The sequence below is a fragment of the Hippichthys cyanospilos genome, chromosome 10 (genome assembly GCF_059441005.1).
Source record: "Hippichthys cyanospilos isolate Australia breed blue-spotted pipefish chromosome 10, RoL_Hcya_1.0, whole genome shotgun sequence".
NCBI lineage: Eukaryota > Metazoa > Chordata > Actinopteri > Syngnathiformes > Syngnathidae > Hippichthys > Hippichthys cyanospilos.
Genome location: NC_142378.1, coordinates 14,255,430 through 14,274,337, shown reverse-complemented (window position 1 = coordinate 14,274,337; position 18,908 = coordinate 14,255,430). Strand labels below are relative to the sequence as shown.

The window sequence follows — 18,908 nt, the reverse complement described above, 5'->3', positions numbered from 1 at the left end:
GGAATGATTTCTTTGTCTGCATTGATGCAAACTGTAACCCAAGCTTTAGCTCACTCAAAGCTTCTGGTTTCTCTTCAGTCAGACTGTTAAAAGTGGAGTTTAGTCTCTATACTAGGCTGTCCCTTCCCCCAATCATGGAAACACTCCCAAGCTCAACACTGGCCCATTCTCCTTTTTTTTATAGAAAGTTCATTGCTGCTAATTGCTATGCTGCGACAGACATTATGTGTGTTAGTACATAACACATTTTTGTGTTGACTTTATTGTCTGTGTGTAAGTGCACATCTCATTGGTGCTACGCGGAGCTGTGTTTGTGGTGCTGTAGAAGTAATTGTGGGCTGTGCATGAGGTTTCTTTTAAACGCCTGACAGAATTTAATGGTGGCCTGATTAGGTGGGCAATCGGTCAGTGGGTCACTAAGCAGCTTCCTGTTCCTCTTTTGAATCACAGTTCTTTTGCTGGCACTGGTAATTATGGGACGTGAACAAAGAGCTTTAGTTACCAAGGGAGTAGGGGTTATTTTTAAATCAATTTCACATGCTCTACATTGAGCGTAACTGCACGGTTTGCTCCTTCGTTTTACATATATCTTGCGTTTGAGGGGTGTTTCTGTTTCACAGTATCTTTTTGTTTCCAAAAGGCTTTTTAAAGCATCCTCTTCCCAGTAATAGTTTTTCATTTAAATGTTTTTAGTAAGTTGTTTGGCAAACTGTAGCCAGGTTCTCGAAAAAAAATGACATCTAAAGCACTGTCCATATGCAATAATGACTTTTATATTTATTATTATTATTTTGTATTTAAAAATGGAGCTTAAACTTCTCATTTGAATTTTTTTTCATTAAATAGTTTCATTCACACTGCTACCAGCATAATCCCCCTGGTAATGGAGACGATAACCCAAAGTTGTTTTTACCTTAATATGTTCTATGCACCCCCACTAGTTTAAAAACAGCTTTCTGATTAAGGCTTTGTTTTTGGATTTAGAAACAATCCACCAGTTTTTATCCATTTTAGGGGGTGATTGCCTGACAATTATATCACAATCACTCACCTGTTTTCATAATTAGGTCATGCGTGAGGTGAAACGGGGTTGGTTAAGTCATGTATGAGGTGAAACCAGGTTGGTTGAAAGCGGATATCTGAGCATAATTTTTGTGTGGTCATTTTCAGTCGAAAGCCATTGTCATTTGTCACCACACAACGGCCGCACCCGTTGATTGATAAAATAAATTCAAAGACTTTGCTACATAATTCATGTTCATGTTTCATAAACATATTATGAATCAGAAATTTGTGATTAGACGAGTTGGGCTCAGTATAACACGTTATTGTAAAGACTTATGGGGGGTTGACTTCCCCTTAAACTACAGTATAGGGGCCATGTTTTTTGTCACATAATTAAAAAAATATAACTAACTCTGATGATGCCAACTATGTGTCAAAATGGTGGCAGAGCAAAGTATTAGCATTTATAGGCCTATGTTTAATATGAGCAACCTTTTATAGTTTGCTTCAACATCATTATTGCTGTTTTGGTTCTAACTTTGACTTTGTTCCCTTTGTGCAGCTTGCCAAGAAGATTCGAGAGAAGTTTAACCGCTACCTTGATGTGGTGAACAGGAACAAACAGGTGGTGGAGGCTTCGTACACTGCCCACCTTACTTCTCCTCTCACTGCAATACAAGATTGTTGTTCTATACCAACATCTATGATGGAGTAAGTCATAACTGTTTTGTTTTTTTATAATTATAATAATTTATAATAAGTAATAACTATTGGGGCACACAAACAATCAACCATTTAAAAAAATGTTCAAACTACATTACATTTAGCATTTTGCCATTTTAATTCTTATTAAATATGAGTTTTATGTTACTGTTATGTTTTTCTTTTTTGACATTCCAACCACTAGAATGGATGGAAATTGAGTTAATGTATTATTTTTTGAAAATATAAATGACAAAAATGGGCTATAAATGGATTTCAAAGTGATTTCACCCCCATCCTTTTATTTGATTTTCATAGAATAGAATAGGCATAACCCACATAGTTAAGATACTGAAAAGAGATAGAGAGAGACATAGAGAGATATTGAGTTGTATAAAATAATTTGAATGGTCCAACTGCATTTAAATGCACCAGATGCCTCACATTGGGAACAAGCCCAATGTTTTTTTTTTTAAATGTTATTTTAATTATTTCTTAAATGGCGGTTTGTAGATGTTTCACTATGTAAATAGATGGCAATAAATATGGGATAAAGTAATCACAAGGATGAGTTAAGCTAGCTGCTCCACAGTTCTCGGTGCATGGGACAACTATAAAATAAAAGCCTACTAAGGCTATTGCATTGACATATACGCGTTATTTGGTGTGTTCATTTTGAAGTTGGCATAAGGATCATGTTGGTGGCGTGATATGTAATGCTGTTGCAACTTCCTTGGCATGTCTTTTTGAGTAGTGCACATTAATAAACATATTTAAATGTATGAATATAATAATGTTCCACATTACTCATGGACCTTGGTGTACCAGCGGGGCCTACACTTAAGCAAACGTGCAATGTGAATAGAACAAGCACACCGTTTTTTTCTACCGATGCGGTGCAAACTGTGGTGCTTGGTCCACACAGACCATGGACCATCTTTGATCCATATGTTCAATTAGGCTCAATAATTTTTGTCTGATCCTTGTGTATAGTATTTTGCCAACCGCTTGCCTGACATGCATATTTTTTGATGGTTTGTGAAAATTAGGATTGTTTTAAGAAGATAGCAGAAAAAAAACACTCTTAGTGTCTGCATCCGCTTTTACCAGTGATTTGCCCCAAAGTACATGCACATTGAAGACATATGGCTAGGGCAAGTCACTTATTCCACTGAGATGAAATCAAGTTGAAAATGAAGCAAAGGAGGAGTGCAGCTTTCACATATAATCTACAGTGGTGCAGCTGTCCTCCATCTTTCATCCCTCTCAGTCGCCATTTCTGTCTAGTTCCCCCACCCCACTGTAAGCAGTTATTGCTCTCTGATTGTTTGCTTTTGCAGTTTAAACTTCACTTGCTCCAAGGTCATTTCAGTCCTGCTAGAGGAGAAGCTTTCTGACTTAGGACCAATTAGCCACCTGTAGCCAAACCATGCATATGACTTAATATGCATGCGTCCTCCACAGACAAGATCTTATATTTATATAGCCCCATGTTCAGTCCTTAAGATATGGATTAACATCATTTTGTAGCAGGTTGAAAAAATAGTGATGGTACATGGAGAATTGCCTTGGTTGGAATGATGTGGGAACTCATCAGGCCAGTGGGAGTAGATTGGACATAGAATGATGGAGAGTCTGATAGGTCCAAAAACTTCAAAGTATCTTCCTTGGGGGAGGAAAAAGACACAGCGCTTTCATTTCTGCTTGCTTGTGCAGGATTGTAAGATATGGGATATGTGTGCGCTCACTTCCTCAGTTTTGCACATTAGAGCAGCCTACAAATTTAAATAATGCATTTTTGGGGGTGAGTGATAGGGAGGGTGTCTATGCAGATAAATTTCACAATGCACCTATATGTTGAATATTGAATAATCTTAATAGTGATTAATAGGAGGCTACATTTTCATTTTCCAAGGGAGAGCAACACAGATAACTTTGAGATTTAATATATTTTTTTCTAAATGACGAATTTAGATATTTGTCGGTATTTATGAGTCATCGTTATTTATGTGTCACACAGTCATTACAAGACAAAAATATTCCATCTTTGATGTATACTAATTTTAGCTTGTTTTGAAGAGCTCTCCCAGCTTTCAGTGTGTATTTTGATATTTTTATTGAGACATCCTGTTTCTTACTGTCACTATGTCCCAATTACTACTAGTGAAGAAAATGCATAGTGTTAATGAAAAAAGCTGTCACTCATTCCGTTATAGGCCTCTGTGTCTGAAGATTTTATTTAGACCAGTTTAGAAGTGGCTCAAGTAAGGATCCACAATGTGTCCCTATCAGTTAACGTGTAGGCTATAATTTTAGAAGGAGACCACTGAGGTCAGTGATCAACTTTCAGTAGTATGACGCTACACTCACTGTCTTCCTTTTACAATTGGCTCCACTTCAAATAGATACTGTTGTGATGTTTGTCATGTTGTGATGTTGGGAAAGTCAATTTAAAAATATGCGTTCCTATTGTAATTGTTCAACCATGATGTTCTAATCAATACTGCGTTTGTGCAATGTGGACTAAGTAGCAAAAACCATTCTTGTTTTTCATCTCAGGAGCCAGTTGGCCAACAGCCAATCATGGCTCACCTGTTTTCTGAGTTTGGTCATGTGACATTTTCAATCCGATCTGTGATCGGTCATTCCCTGAAAATATTAATGGATAAAGAAAATTCTGAATCAGGTTTTTTTTTTTCACCTGCGAAGAGCATTTAAACTCCTTAATAGGGGCTTGGACTTGGAATTTTCAAATGTAGCTTTTTCCCGTGGCTCTGCCGCTGCTTTGACGGATAGAAAATACATGTTCATTTTGACAGGGGCTCCCACACAACAGTGTGCCTCTTCAATACAAATTTACTCCCATGGATCTTTGACATTCTGCTCTGCGGGTGCAATTTAATCTAATGTATTATACAAACAGTGGAGAAAATGTAACAGCTGAACGTGACTGACTCCAGTCTGTTTTTACTGTCGTGCAGAGACACCTGACTCCGTTTGTTTTGCGAAGAGATTCTGCTTGAAAATGTACCCTCTTATTTAGTCCCCCAGAAAGTGGCACAGTCAGACTTAAAGCAGTCGGTTGTTGGTGCTTGCTATCTTGTATTTCTTGAGGCTCACATCTAATTAGTGCATTCAGAACATTGGCTAGGGATATGGTAATCAATGCAGGATTTTCCATGAAAACTCAAAATGTACATGCTAACGCAAGACCCCAAGCATTTTGCAGATGTTTCATAGGGTTGGACAGCAACCTAAAGATTAAATTTCATGTTGTGCTACGATAATTGTGCTGGAACATTTTAGCGCTTATGTCTGGTGAGGCAAAAATAGATTTGTTTTTGCGCCTTCATTAAGATTCCTGATCAGAATGGTAGCCCCCTCCCAGCTCTCTCTCTGGCTCTCGCTTGCTCTCGTTACACAGGTTTTTGATGTGGAATTCAAAGCAGCTGCAAATGTATTTTTTATCTGGCGCACATTTTGCTGAGCGTCCTGCCCACCCCTTCTATGCAAACCAGATTTAAGGAGAATAGTAATGACTTTGGCCTTATGGGACACGAAATGAGTGAAGTACAAACACGAGCCGTACATCACAGCACCTGCCAATCAAACTGGGCCAGGACTAGGTCGGCTAGCAGAGGGAGCCAATAAGTGTGTAGAGCTGTGTTTTATGTGTGTATGTGTGTGTTGCTGAGCTGGGGGGGAGGAGGGTGGGGTGTGTGAGTCGGACTGAAGCGATGGAAGGATCAAAGCTTGCAGCCTTGGTGCAGTGCAGAACAGGCTGCTTCTCTGCATACCTCTCTTTTTGTCAGCCCTTAATTCCCGAGATATGTGCTGTGGGAAGCATTTTTTAAATGTTAACATTTACAAGACAGACATCAAAATAATCTGAAAAAAGATGCATATTAATATTTGTTTTTGGAAAAATGTACCAACTGCAACACAGCGCTGATTTTGTCACCTGTTTTTCTCACTCTACACTCGTATGGTGATCAATGCCTGGACGAAGGGTCTGTGGTAATCACCAGCTTTCGGTCCCCTTGTTGCGGTTTCTTTGGCTCATTTGCCCCATATTGCATTTCTGTAGGTCATGGAGACTAGAGAAAAAGCACTGTACTCTAGATCACGTGTCCAGCTCAAGTCATGACTTTCTGTCCCTCTGAGTTATTTCCTGCACTTGAATCAGTTTTCTTTCCTAACTGTCAGTGCTTTGGTTGATCATTTTGTTGAGTCCTTCTCCAAACTTAGCGAACCAATGTGAGACCTGTAAAATGTTAAAAAGTTGTGTCTGTTGTCTCTGTTGATGAAAATAATTTATTCTTTAATGCTCTACCACAAGTCTCAAGTTATTTACTAACACTAAATAAAGAACGGTTTGATCTTTACGAAATGAACATCACTAGAATTTACTATTTTATTTTATACAAATACATAAGGGCTCCTCAAAGCGGTGGAATATGCCCTTGCTACAACATTTATATTATGGCGAAATACAGCATTTTTCTGTTATTTATGTGCTTTGCTTTTCACCTCTTTTCTGCACCGAGTTAATTACGTATGGGAATTTATGTTGGTTGTAAGAGTCAGCTTCATTTCCCAAAACAATGATTAAAATTTTAAACCTGAAATAACAGCATCTTAGAAATAGCTCATACCTTTAAAGGATTGTTTTAGGGACAGGTAATACATCGAATTAAAATGATTAAGCCATCTTTTTAAAAATAGACGATTGGAAATTTAGCAAAACGTGAACTCGTCTTATGCACTGTCTTATGCACCTTGAATAGTTGTTTTTTCCACAGGCCTGATGAGTTTACTTCTAAACTGTTGTAAAATTAATTTACAATATTTTTGTTTAAACCTAGCCACAGTATTTGTTTTTGATTTTTTTTTAGTTTGATTAAAATTGATCAAAATCATAATCCAATGACTTTAGGGTTGCTCAGAATGTGTTTATTCTAATCTTGTTGCCAGCTATCATAATCAATATACAATATTACAAATGTATTGTTAATGTTACATGAGTGCAAATACATGCAGTGTTTTTTGTAAAGAAATGTTTTCCAATGTGACTTTTTTTGTGATTTTAATTACATAATTGTTGCCAGCTATGATAATCAATATACAATATTACAAATGCATTGTTAATGTTACATGTGTGCAAATACATGCAGCGTTGTTTTTTTTTAAGAAATGTTTCCCAATGTGACTTTTTGAACTTGTGATTTTAATTACGGTACATAATTACAAGTACAGTATATTGTTCAATATTAGTCTTATGTATATCAGGGAACATTGCTTTGTTGGGGAAAACACATTTTGGGCAGTTTTCCATGGAAAATGTTATTCACAAAGAGTAATAAATCCTACTTTTATAGGTCTGGGCAACAGATGAATGTAGCTTGAATGAAAAAGCAGTATAACTTTTCAGCAGATGTTTTCTTTAATTTCTTCTAACTCACAACAAACATTTTTTTCTTACCTTTCATGCCAACTGTGATGTTGAAATCCTAACACATGCACATTAGCACACAGTCAGGAGTGCATGCAATACCTGCGAGTTGAGTTTTATTGGACGTAAAAGTCTAGAGTAGTAAACCTGTTGGTGCCGAGAGAGAAGCCAGAGCTGCTCCGCCAACAAATGGCTTTGGAAGTCTTCCATAAATTCTTCAATGTTGTGCCTGTTTGTGCCTCTTTTAGGTTTGATGGAAATTTCAACGCCAATGTGTCTAAGACCATCTGCTGTGACAGACTTTCTCCCACTGTCAACAGCCGAGCTTTCAACCCCGGAAGAGACCTCAACTCAGGTGTGTTTGTCACACATTGCTGGGATGTTTTCTTGCGCTAACCTTTGCATGCTCCTTCACAAATTGCCTTTTCTTTCATTTAAGGATATGTGCAAATGCATAATGTCGAGACCGAGTTAGAAATAATGAGCTGTGTGTGACAGAGAAGATATTTGAATATGTTCCATTTGCCACTCTATGCGCTTCATTTGAAATATTCTTTCCCTGCTCACATCAAATGCACTTTCTTTGCCTTTGAACACGCTCTGAAATTGTAATTATTTATGCCACCTCTTGTAAAGGTCTGTCTTTCCTTTGTGAATTAGCAGGTTAAATTCTGGTGATGATTAGTTTTGAAAGCAGTGCGTTAAGTTAAAATGTTATACGTAGCCATAGAAATGCAGGCTGTGGCCCTTTTTAAATCCAAACCAGCAAAGGTTGCTCTTTGGGTGCCCATTTTTCAAAATGTCTGAAAAGGTGGCACATATTGCCATATTAACTCAAATGGGTCACTAATACATGCCTCACATCATCCATTGAGAGTGCAGTAAAAGCCGGATTTAATCATGAAATACTCTGACCCAGGTTACTCGTATTAATCTGTCTTTCAATGTTTTGCTCTCTGTATTAATGTGTTTCTGTTATGTTTATTTTTTTATGCTGCCTTCATTCCTGGGTCTCTGCTATCATCTCTCCCGCCTTCCTTCTGTATCAGATTGTTTAAATTGGCCTGAAACAAATGACAGAAAATTAACACAAAGACAGCACAAGTAGGGTCAAAGACAACTGGACAGAGAGAAGTGGAGGTAGACTAAAGCTGATGTAGCATGGGCAACTTTCAATAAAAACACAACCCTGCTAATTGTGATGGACTGTGAATGATTAGCTTAAAGATGACCAGCCTTGTATGGTGGAAAAAATATAAAGCAATGCAGTAGATAAGAAACAGCTTCATAGGTGACCTTTCTAAGAGTGGAGAACTATATTGTGTGATGTGGTCCTAAGCTCATCAAGACCTTAAGACCTTTTAACCATGGCAGAATTTTCAACTCTTCTGTACAATTTATGAGCCAAATTTTTCAGTCAAATACAAATGTCACACAAAACATGAAGAGGTTGAACCACTCTACAAGTCGCCCACGCTACATCAGCTTTATTCTAACTCCTCTCTATCCTGTCGTCCTTGACCCTACTTGTGCTGTCTTTGTGTAACGTACCAAATTTAAAAAATTCAGGCAAAATAGCAAAGGGAATGCTTTCTTTTGTACTGTCACAAAGCTTGATGTGTTTATTTTTTTCTAGAAAGACATTATTTTGGTTTAATGGTTCAATAATGATAATGACTCTTAAAGGTTTTGCTCAAGAAATTGGACAAAATATATCGTTTGTGTGAATGAATTTATAAAACTCACTAAATTGAAGTATCCTTGACAAAGAAAAATACCAGTATTCGATAATCGTTTTTATTATGTTTTTTTATTACTCTTTTGGTCTGTAATATATTGTGAGTAGTATGTGCCGTGATTTTTATTGCTCCTGTTTTTTTGCTATCAGCTGTCAAAGATTGCGAATGGAATTGGAATACACGCTAGCTGCCTTGTATGATTTGTCCCCATGTGAGTCTTGAATGTTGCTCTCTTGTCTTTTGGCATTTTAATGAGGCTCCAAAACTTTCTTTAACTGTGCCGCCTCACTACTCCCCCTGCTCTGTGTGAAAGGTTTTGTTATGTTGCTGCGAGCGGCAAGGAAGTCGCTGGCTTTGTGATGGGATCTCTGTAAGGATAATGTTGACTGTGACCTACTAAAATTCAGTTAGTGTTGCACAAATACAGTTAACCTCTGAGGTTGCTGTTAATGCTGTTGTCTCAACTTGTCTTGCACTCTCTGCAGTGACACATGCACAGAGCCAAAGACAAAGCAGACAGACATGACAATGATCCAACAAGAAGTGAAACTAAACAAGAAACACACCTAAATACACCCAAACTCATTAGGCAAGAAAGAACACTCGGAGAAGAGACAATTGAAGCAGGGAGCTGATTTGTTAACACAAGACAGTGGGTTGACAAGGACAGGTGCATTCAACCTGAACAAGTCACTAACACAAAGGGCAAGGCAACATGTACAAAACCAGAATCCAACTCCAACAGCAGCAAAAAAGAACAGAAAACCAACCAACCATAACACAACAAACATCACCCACAACATAACATAGTCACATTCAAACAGGTGACTAGAGATCTTCATTATCAAATGATTTCTCTATGTAAACTCGGCTAATGGCAAGAACAAGGGAATTATTGGAATGTGCAGCAACAATATCCACCTCAACACAGACAAGACCAAAGAGCCAATCATCAAACCAAGGCTGCAAACGGAGCCGCACAAACCACCATTATTCATCAATGGGACAGAGGTGAAGGGGGTGAAAACCTTCAAATTCCTTGGCAGCTACATCAGCAAGGATCTCACGTGGTCCCACAACACCAGACATAACATCAAAAAGTCCCAAAAGAGACTACTTTTGGAGGAACCAGAAGAAATTTGGCATGCCCTCAAAGATTCTCAGCAACTTCTACAGATGTACTGTTCAAAGTGTCCTCACCTCCTCCATCACAGTCTGGGAGGGCAACTGTACAGCACAAGACAGGAGGGCTCTCCAGCATGTGATCAAGACCTCACAGAGCATCTCTGGAGCAGGCTTCGTCTCACTGCAGGATATTTACCACACCAGGGCTCTGCGGAGGACACACAACCATCAGGGACAATACTCACCCACAATACAATCTGTTTAAACTGCTACCACACTACAGGAGCCTTAAAGCCACTTGCAGGCCAGGACGTGGGCCATAAGTTTGACACTGCTGATTCGGTTGCTATATCTGTCAACTAACACAAGCTCAATGCTGCGTTCTCAAAATCATCATTTATGCAGAGCCAACAGACCATAAGCAGCATTATGTTTCATGCAGCTGCAGGTGAAAAAATCTAATATTAATTAGGCATGTTCATTGTTCATGTGGGATTAATACAGATGCAATGAATTACTATAGTAATGCAATTCCCCTTGTACAGCAAATGAATATGGTTGTCTTGACGCAAGGAATAATGTTACCTAACTTAGCATGAACTTAAGACAGGCATATGTTACCTAGCAAGCTAAGACTTTATTTACCTCCCTCATTCCTCGCTGCTGCAGGCGAATAACTTTCTGATATCTATCTCGGAGTTACACTTATTTCATCAAAATAATAAATTTACCAACTTCTTTTTGAGATTCTGATCTCCTGTTCTCATCTCCAAATATTGTATTTTTTTTATTTTTTATTATAGTTTTGGCTGACAATCTCAAATCCAACCCCGGGATTAAGTGGCAGTACTTCAGCTCAGAGGAGGGCATCTTCACTGTGTTCCCGGCGCACAAGTTCCACTGTAAAGGAAGTTATGAACACCGTAGCAGGTAGAACACCAACTTCCTTAATGTTACCAATATGTGGACATTTCGTATGTATCTTTTGTTGAATATACTGTTGGTTGTACTTACCTTTTTATTCCTGACATGCTGCCTGCTTTACTTCTCTCTTCTTTTGGCCATTTGAACTCCCAGTCTTTTTCACCCTCTGCAATTTACTCCTCATTCTCACGCATAGCCCCCCCCCCCCCTTTTTTTTAAGTATTCTTGATTCCTTACCCTGTCACGCCTCATCTTCCTCTCCCTCACCCTCTGCCATTTTCGCTCATCTTCTTTTTTCACTGTAACGTGGTTTGCCCCTTCTCCTCTTCTTCACCCATTCACGACTCTGCCAGTTGCTGTGGGGGCCCAGGCGGCATGTTGGCGGCATGCTCCTTGACCACACATACCCTTGGCAGGAATATAGCTGGGTACCACTGAGGCTCAGTGGAATTTCACGCCTCCACTGTTGTGGTTTTAATTTGGCTACCACAGAAAGACATCTCTTTCAATTCTATCCTTTAAATTATGTGTGTTGTTCACACTTACATGGCATAAAGGTGCTTTGAAATTTTTTAGTCATGTCTTTTGTTTTTGTGTGGACTTGTACATTCGCACATATTCACTAGTGCAATTGTGTACCTTTTCTTGCTTTGAGGCTGAATGAGGCTTTGTGAGTATATTACGCCACCTATCAACTTCATGGTATTGTCCACAGACCACACACATTGAAGCTAACCCCCTATAGCCTTTTAGATCCCTTGTATTTACTCTGGCTCTTATGTGTGTGCAGTAACACACACACACAGCAAATAAAACATAGAGAGAAAATATAGAAGTATAACTTAGGTTTAAAAAGAAATGGTTAACAGTCTTTGTACAAGCACTGCAAAAATACATTACGATGCCAACATATGGCCATGGGGTTGGTGATTTAAGGATTTTTTTTTAAGACAAAGGTGTCATGTGAAACCTCCGTTTTTTTTTTCTCCAATTTTGAATTATCATCACTTTTTAATGACACATATTGCTTTAATAGAAAAGTTTTCAAGACATTGAGAATCAAGACATTGACGTGGCTCTATATATTTGTGTTTATTTCCCACAGGCATGTATATGTTTCAGCAGTGCGTCCCCAGTCTAAACATATTGTTGTGATGGTGGATCACGGTGCATCTGTTACTGAAACTCAGCTTCAAATTGCCAGAGACTCAGCACTGGTTATTCTTAATGCAATAGATGAACATGACAAGGTACGGAAGGCAAACCTTTATTAAATTACCACATACTGTATAGTATGACTCTATGAAGTATACATGTTTTAGGAAAGCAAAACATTCCTTAAGTGAAACATCGTCAAAAATGTGTAATAAACCTTTTGGTTTCGGATAGCGACATACAGTATATTGTAGATGCATCACTATTGTGAAAACAAGCATATTGATGCCAGTGTTGTTCCTTGTGTCCTATTATGTAATCACACTTTCATCATTCCCGTCAAGATTGCCGTTCTGTCAGTGGCAGAGATGGTCCGTTCCTGTTCCCTAGACCAGTGCTACAAAAGTTTGCTTTCTCCAGCCACCAGTGAGACAAAGAGGAAGATGAGCACTTTCATCTCCAATATTAAGTCCTCTGATGGCACCACGCAGCATGCAGCGGGCTTCCAAAGAGCTTTCCAGCTTCTCAGAAACACCAGCAGCCTCAGCAAGCAGAGCGCCAGTACGTACATGGATGCATGCATATGATGATGCCAGGGGACTATGCACTTAACTGTCATTTTTATCTTGACATTTGTGTTCTTGTCCCCAACCAGCCACAGACATGGTTATCATCTACTTGTCGTCTGGGATTACCTCTCGAGAGTCATCAGAGCAGGAGAAGAAAGCCACGCTCAGTGTGGTCAAAGAAGAGAACAGACACTTTAACAACTCTGTCATGATCCTCACATATGCACTCATGAATGGTGAGTTCACCACTTAACGGATCTTTGATAAACAAACACAAGCTTTTTAAGTATTAGTAGATGCAACACGGGGGAAAGATCACAATAGGCATGTTGTAAGTGTTACTATCATCAGTCTTCAGTCTCACTTTTATGTGGACTTCCTCAAGCCTTTTATATTCTCACCATTTACTTAATCAAAGTGTTGATTGGAAATCGGCAGTGCTCAATCCGTGCACCTCAATGTTGTCAAGGAGTGCCGTGGATATGTGGATTGTGGACCCAATTGCAGGGAAGCTCACATACAGGGAGTCAGTACAGAAATACATCTTTTAATTAAACAAAAAAGTAACCCGAACAAAGGAATAACAGGAGAAAAAGTACTCCAAAGATGGGCAGGCAGGTGATCACGACAAAAGACATGCAAGCAGGTACACATGACAATGATCCTACAAGAAGTGAAACTAAAAACGAAACAACCCGTTAGACCTTAAAGCTCTTTTGGCATAGTGCTCATGGGACAAGTATGCTAGACATCGACCGATATGGGCTTTTCAGGACCGATACCGATTATTAGTAGTTAGAGAAGCCGATAACCGATTTTGGAGCAGATATACATCTGCAGTAAAAGTGCAAAAATTGGCGTAAAAAAACAGAATAATGCAAACATTGACCCTCATGCATAACTGGCAGGAGAGAGGCGTGGCTGCATCTGAGCCGAAATAACCCAGTTTTACTGTAGTGTTTTCAATGTAAGTGTTGGTAACACCAAGTTAAACCACAATAATGAAGACCCTTGGTTTGTTCTCTGCTTTAATTGCCTTTATTGATTTTTACGTGTGGTGAAGACTGTAGTTACAAACGAACATTACATCGATCTAGTTATAATAACAATTGGACGAAAATTTACATTAATATCGATACTCATGTGTGAAATATAATAAAATAAACTGAAATTAAATATAGGCAGATACCGATATATGTCAAATTCCCAAATATCAGTCCTTATAATCGGTCGACCTCTAAAATAATATATAAAATGTAAATCACCAGATTTTGAGTTGGAAAAATGACGACTAATGCAGTCTTCTAGAATAATTCAAATACAACACAACATTATTGCTAAACATAAACTGCCCTGAATTGAGATCATTTGACCTTGAAGGGTGAAAAATCCGTTACATTCTGAATGATGCATGTGTAGCAGCAGCAACAGGCAATGATAAGTGAGGTTTCTGTGTGTTATATGTAGAGAGAAAACTGAAGGATGGAGAAGTGCTCAGAAACCTCAAAGGCCTTTTTGTTTTGTTTGTGTGTGATTCCTTTTCCTATTTTATTGTCCTTGTCTGTCCATGGTGCTCTTCTAAGTGCCCCCCCTCTGCCGTTCACACACACACTGCATGCATTAGCAAACAAATAATTTTTGCACCCGGGAATGTAAATTAGGTACTTCTAAGAGGAGCGCGAGTGAGACTTCAAAGGATGCATGGCTCATTGTGCATGTGTGTGACTGACAGAGGACCTTGCCATTTTAAAGAGGTTTGTGATGAAAAGGAAGCAAACATCTATCATCCTTCATTTTATTAGCGATGCATGTACTGCTGATCGCGCAAAGATTCTCAATTCAGGTTGGTAAGCATAACTGTGCTAAAATAGTGAAGGTCACCCATTTATATTTCGGCATATTTGGTCTGGGTCTTAGAAGATTTTTATGTTTACCTTCTACATTCATCGAAGGGAACTTGCGCTGTCAGCAAGAGTCTCACTTTGTGGTTATTTGACATTGCCACCCATGACTTTGCCTTGTGTTAGTCATCCAGCAGTATGAGCCACGAACAAGCCTTGACATTAATTAAGGATTCTTCAGTAATCCACTCAGTGATTGGATTGTGGCAGACATTTTGCGCCGTATCCGCGGTGTCAACTGTTCCAGGTGACAGCTGCGGGAAGCAGCGGCGGTTATTGCGACTACATTGAATGACCTTTAAAGGCATGAGATGTGGCTTGGCTCCACTTTACATCAACACATGCTTATGTACGTTTGACACATTTATTGACAATCATCTGCTCTATTAACTTCATTTCAGAGGCATTACTTGACTCATGACATTTTCAGTGATTCATGTTTACAACAGTATATAAGGTAATTATCGAGATGTAACATCATACCGTGCTTAACTCTTCTTCGCCCCGCCCTCTCTCTGCAGAGGGAATAACAGGCCTGAAGGAGCTGGCTTTCCTGCGAGACCTTGCCGAGCAGAATTCAGTGAAGTATGGCGTTGACCGGTTTCCCGTGGCATCCTCATCTGGATTAGCCGCAGCGCCCATGATGCCTGTCGTGAAGGGCAGCATGATGGTGCTCAACCAGCTCAGCAACCTGGAGACGACGGTGGGCCGATTCTATATCAACTTGCCCAACCGCATGATCGACCTTGTTCGCTTCAGTCTACCCTACGCTGACCCCATGGGAGACGGTGCGTTCGTCACACCCAACTGAACTCGTACAATGTTACTATGACCCATATATTGATTAAAAAAAAACAAAAACAAACAGCAAACATATTAATAAAGATCTAATTCCAGAAACCTGGCAAGTATGTTTGAAAAACTTCATGCAGTAAAAACTCAGGAACAAAACCATTTCCATATACATGCTGAGCACCACATATAGTGCATATATTTTTTATAGTGCTTTTCATGATACTCAAAGACGCTTTACATAAGACATTACAAACTCACACACCAGTAGTGGTAAACTACATTGTGTAGCCATAGCTGCCCTGGGGCAGACTGACAAAGGGGAAGCTGCCATATTTCTATTGGTCTCATTTACGTTTAAAGGGGAGGGCGTGTAAAAATATTTTATTTACAATACAATACAAGTTGTATGTTTCTCCACCCGTAGTTTTTAGCCATGGCTGGGCTGGCCATTATGCCAGGTTGAAAATGGCACTGAAAATGGCATCACAATGACTGTCGAAAATTACACACTCAGGTGGAAAATGATCCATCCATCTACCCATCCATCCATCCACGATAGCTGCTTATCCTCATGAGGGTCACAGTTGTAGCAAAATGTATTTTGACATGAGTTACTATTTCTGTTGCAAGAGCATATTTGATTCAAAATATTGACACCCCCCACGCCCCCCGCAAAATTTCAGTGCACCCTCCACTGCAAAATAACAGTGTACTTCTTTAAATGTGTACTCTTTACTTGTCAGTTGAGAACAACCTGCACATTCAGATGTGTTTGTTTTTGGATTGACAGTGATTGCAGATAAACTTAACCACAAGATAAGATAAGAAGACTGACTGATTTAAATTGCTGTATGTTGTGTACATTCTCTTTCTCCAGGCTTTATTATGACTGTGAGTCGGCCCTGTTATTTTGGGAACTTGCTCCTGGGCGTGGTTGGAGTAGACGTGAACCTGGCCTACATTTTAGAGGATGTCACTTATTATCAAGACTCTCTGGCTTCGTACACCTTCCTTATTGACAACAAAGGTCAGTCCCAACAAAGTCTTGTAGCACCACATTCAAATGAAAGTTCTTTATGCCACAATCTTTAGAGCTAGTTGAGGATGTTTCTGGCGAGAAGCACCCGTTGAAATGCGCTGTGTATCAGTCATTTATTTATTTTTGCATTTTTGCATTGGTCCTGAAGACTTTAGGACACAACGTAAATCACATCAATCAATGGCTGCAGATTTGTTAAAAAAAAAAAAAAAAGGACCACTGTTGTCTTTTTCAATGAGTCTCTTTCTTTCCCTTTAAAATGTTTGCTATTTGCTATAAATATGCCATCAAATTACATGTAATTGCCATCCTGGCTTATTAGTCAGGCAGCTCCATAAATAAAACCATTTAACTTGGTACCCGGCTTTAAACCAACGCTGTACAATTTAGGAAAATACTCAGCTATCAAGAAGCCTTCCTAACAACAACAAGACTGTGTTTAGAGGGAAGGCATTTCAATAAAGGAAACATTTCAGGAAGGGTTATATATGTGGATATGTAATTTTATGGGGACATTTATAATGTTGCATGCTCATCCTCTTGATAAGCTCTGAATACTGGGCATGTGCAAATTTGTGGTGTGTTCCATTTAAAATCACATAGCTGGAAGTGCCAATCTTGGCACAGGCGCAAAGTGCTTTCCTGGTTTTATTACTCATGTGCTGATGACAAGTTTGTATATAGATATCGATTTTACACATGAGCTAGGTATAATGCAAACGTCTCTGCTGTCCAGTGATAAACACTGCTGTTTGATTCCGTCTTGCGTCAAACAGACATGATAGCAACCAATATGGTATGATAATAGATATCAAATGAGGGTGCCCACGATGCTTTAATTCAGGGGACAAGGGGAAATTATCTTGGTAAATTTTGAAGGTGCATTTATTTATTGGCAATGAATCGATTATCAAGTTAACAGTTAGATATGTAAAACGATCGATTCATCGTTCAGACTTTGCTGCCAATTTTTGATACGTTATGAACCGAACTAGAAACTGTATCATAATTAATTTATGTTTGTGCATTTTCTGCACTGTCAATGTGACATAATGTGCTGTTTTTTTAAAAAAGGAATAAAACATGTTTTTAAAAAACGTGCTTTTCTACTCATAGTTTAAGGACACTTTGACATGTTCACGATGGTCAGGGGATTAAACCCACAACCTCTCAGTTGGGAGACAATAACACCAATACTGAACTATGCTGCCCAAAAACCTTTTAACCCAATTCATCAATTATTGCCAAAATAATGAGCACATTAATTAGTTATTAATGTTGTTGTTTGTTGTAGGCCTAATAAATTTGAAACATTAGGCATTACAATGAAAGAGTACATTTTCCACAAGGCCTAGATCCCAATAAATGTCAAAACAATGTGACAAATGTTCGTCATTTTTCTTGTACTTATATTTTATCCTCCCATCTGTGATTTTTTTTTTTTTTTAAATACATCTTACTTTACTTGCAGCATTAGCTTTACATTGTCCAATGCTTTGCATGAGTAGCGAGAGATTTATGCTTCAGTCCATTCAGTCTTTCCTAACTCTTATACTTATTTTCCCTCAAGCTTGGTTACGCATTGCTCGGATGATTTCTCCTCAGTAACGAGCGAAATGTCTGACTTTTTGTGCTCCAAAAGCAATGGTGAAATCCTCTCTTCCAATCAGTTTGTTCTGATGTCATCCCAATTCTGCTGCTAGCCTCCAGGGAGCATATTTGCATGATGTTTGCGCTTTGATATGTTGTGTGATGTACTACAAATAACTTATTTCTGAAGCACCTTGGAGCTTCAGAAATTCCCTCTCATCATTCCCATGCAGACTGTCAGGAAGTTTACAAGAGATTTAACTTTGTTGACTTCTTTTTTAGGTGTTGTATAAGCGCATTTTAATGAGCAGGTTTGTTTTTCCCAGGTTATACCCTGATGCACCCATCACTAACACGGCCTTACCTGATGACTGAGCCTCCTCTTCACACAGATATTATCCACTATGAGAATATTCCTGGATTCCATGTTGTTCGACAGAACATCTTAAAGTGAGAATAGCTGCTAGCTAACTTGAAATCAAAACGGTGTGACTATCCACCTGCTGTCAGTGATGAATGCTCTATATTTCCTGCAGCCTCCCTTTGGGTAGTCAGGTCATTGCTGTTCCAGTGAACTCATCTTTGTCCTGGCACACAAACCGGCTCAGAGACAACAGCAAAGATGTGTACAATGTCAGCTACGCTTGGAAGCTGGTAGGTGACGCCAGAAAATGATGGCTTTCACTAACTTCTTGGCAGTCACACATTTTGTGCAATGCTGCAAGACATAAAAACTGATGTAAGTTCCATCCATTCATTATCTACCGATTAATCCGGAGTCGGGTCACCGGGGGCAGCAGCTTCACCGAAACAACCCCCCCATCGCTCTCCACGGCCACTTCGTCTAGTAAATAGTCTCGTGAAATAGGGTCATAATATATTGTACGTCTGTTCAAGATGAAATCCAAAGCC

General features: G+C 39.0%; 1 protein-coding gene and 1 long non-coding RNA gene across 2 annotated transcripts in view; one reads left to right on the top strand and one right to left on the bottom strand.

Moving 5' to 3' along the window:
- LOC148417234 (uncharacterized) overlaps window positions 1-18,908 on the bottom strand; it is a 93,571-nt gene that overhangs the window by 49,188 nt on the left and 25,475 nt on the right. The window contains exon 2 of the long non-coding RNA XR_015866985.1: window positions 10,099-10,231. This is a non-coding gene — a long non-coding RNA (uncharacterized LOC148417234). The remainder of the gene's footprint in view (window positions 1-10,098; window positions 10,232-18,908) is intronic.
- cachd1 (cache domain containing 1) overlaps window positions 1-18,908 on the top strand; it is a 56,858-nt gene that overhangs the window by 21,283 nt on the left and 16,667 nt on the right. Inside the window, exons 3-12 of the mRNA XM_088425613.1 lie at window positions 1,568-1,716; window positions 7,408-7,514; window positions 10,827-10,953; window positions 12,053-12,197; window positions 12,447-12,663; window positions 12,758-12,907; window positions 15,094-15,360; window positions 16,245-16,394; window positions 18,323-18,446; window positions 18,533-18,650. Coding sequence (XP_088281739.1) covers window positions 1,568-1,716; window positions 7,408-7,514; window positions 10,827-10,953; window positions 12,053-12,197; window positions 12,447-12,663; window positions 12,758-12,907; window positions 15,094-15,360; window positions 16,245-16,394; window positions 18,323-18,446; window positions 18,533-18,650 — 1,554 coding nt within the window. The remainder of the gene's footprint in view (window positions 1-1,567; window positions 1,717-7,407; window positions 7,515-10,826; window positions 10,954-12,052; window positions 12,198-12,446; window positions 12,664-12,757; window positions 12,908-15,093; window positions 15,361-16,244; window positions 16,395-18,322; window positions 18,447-18,532; window positions 18,651-18,908) is intronic.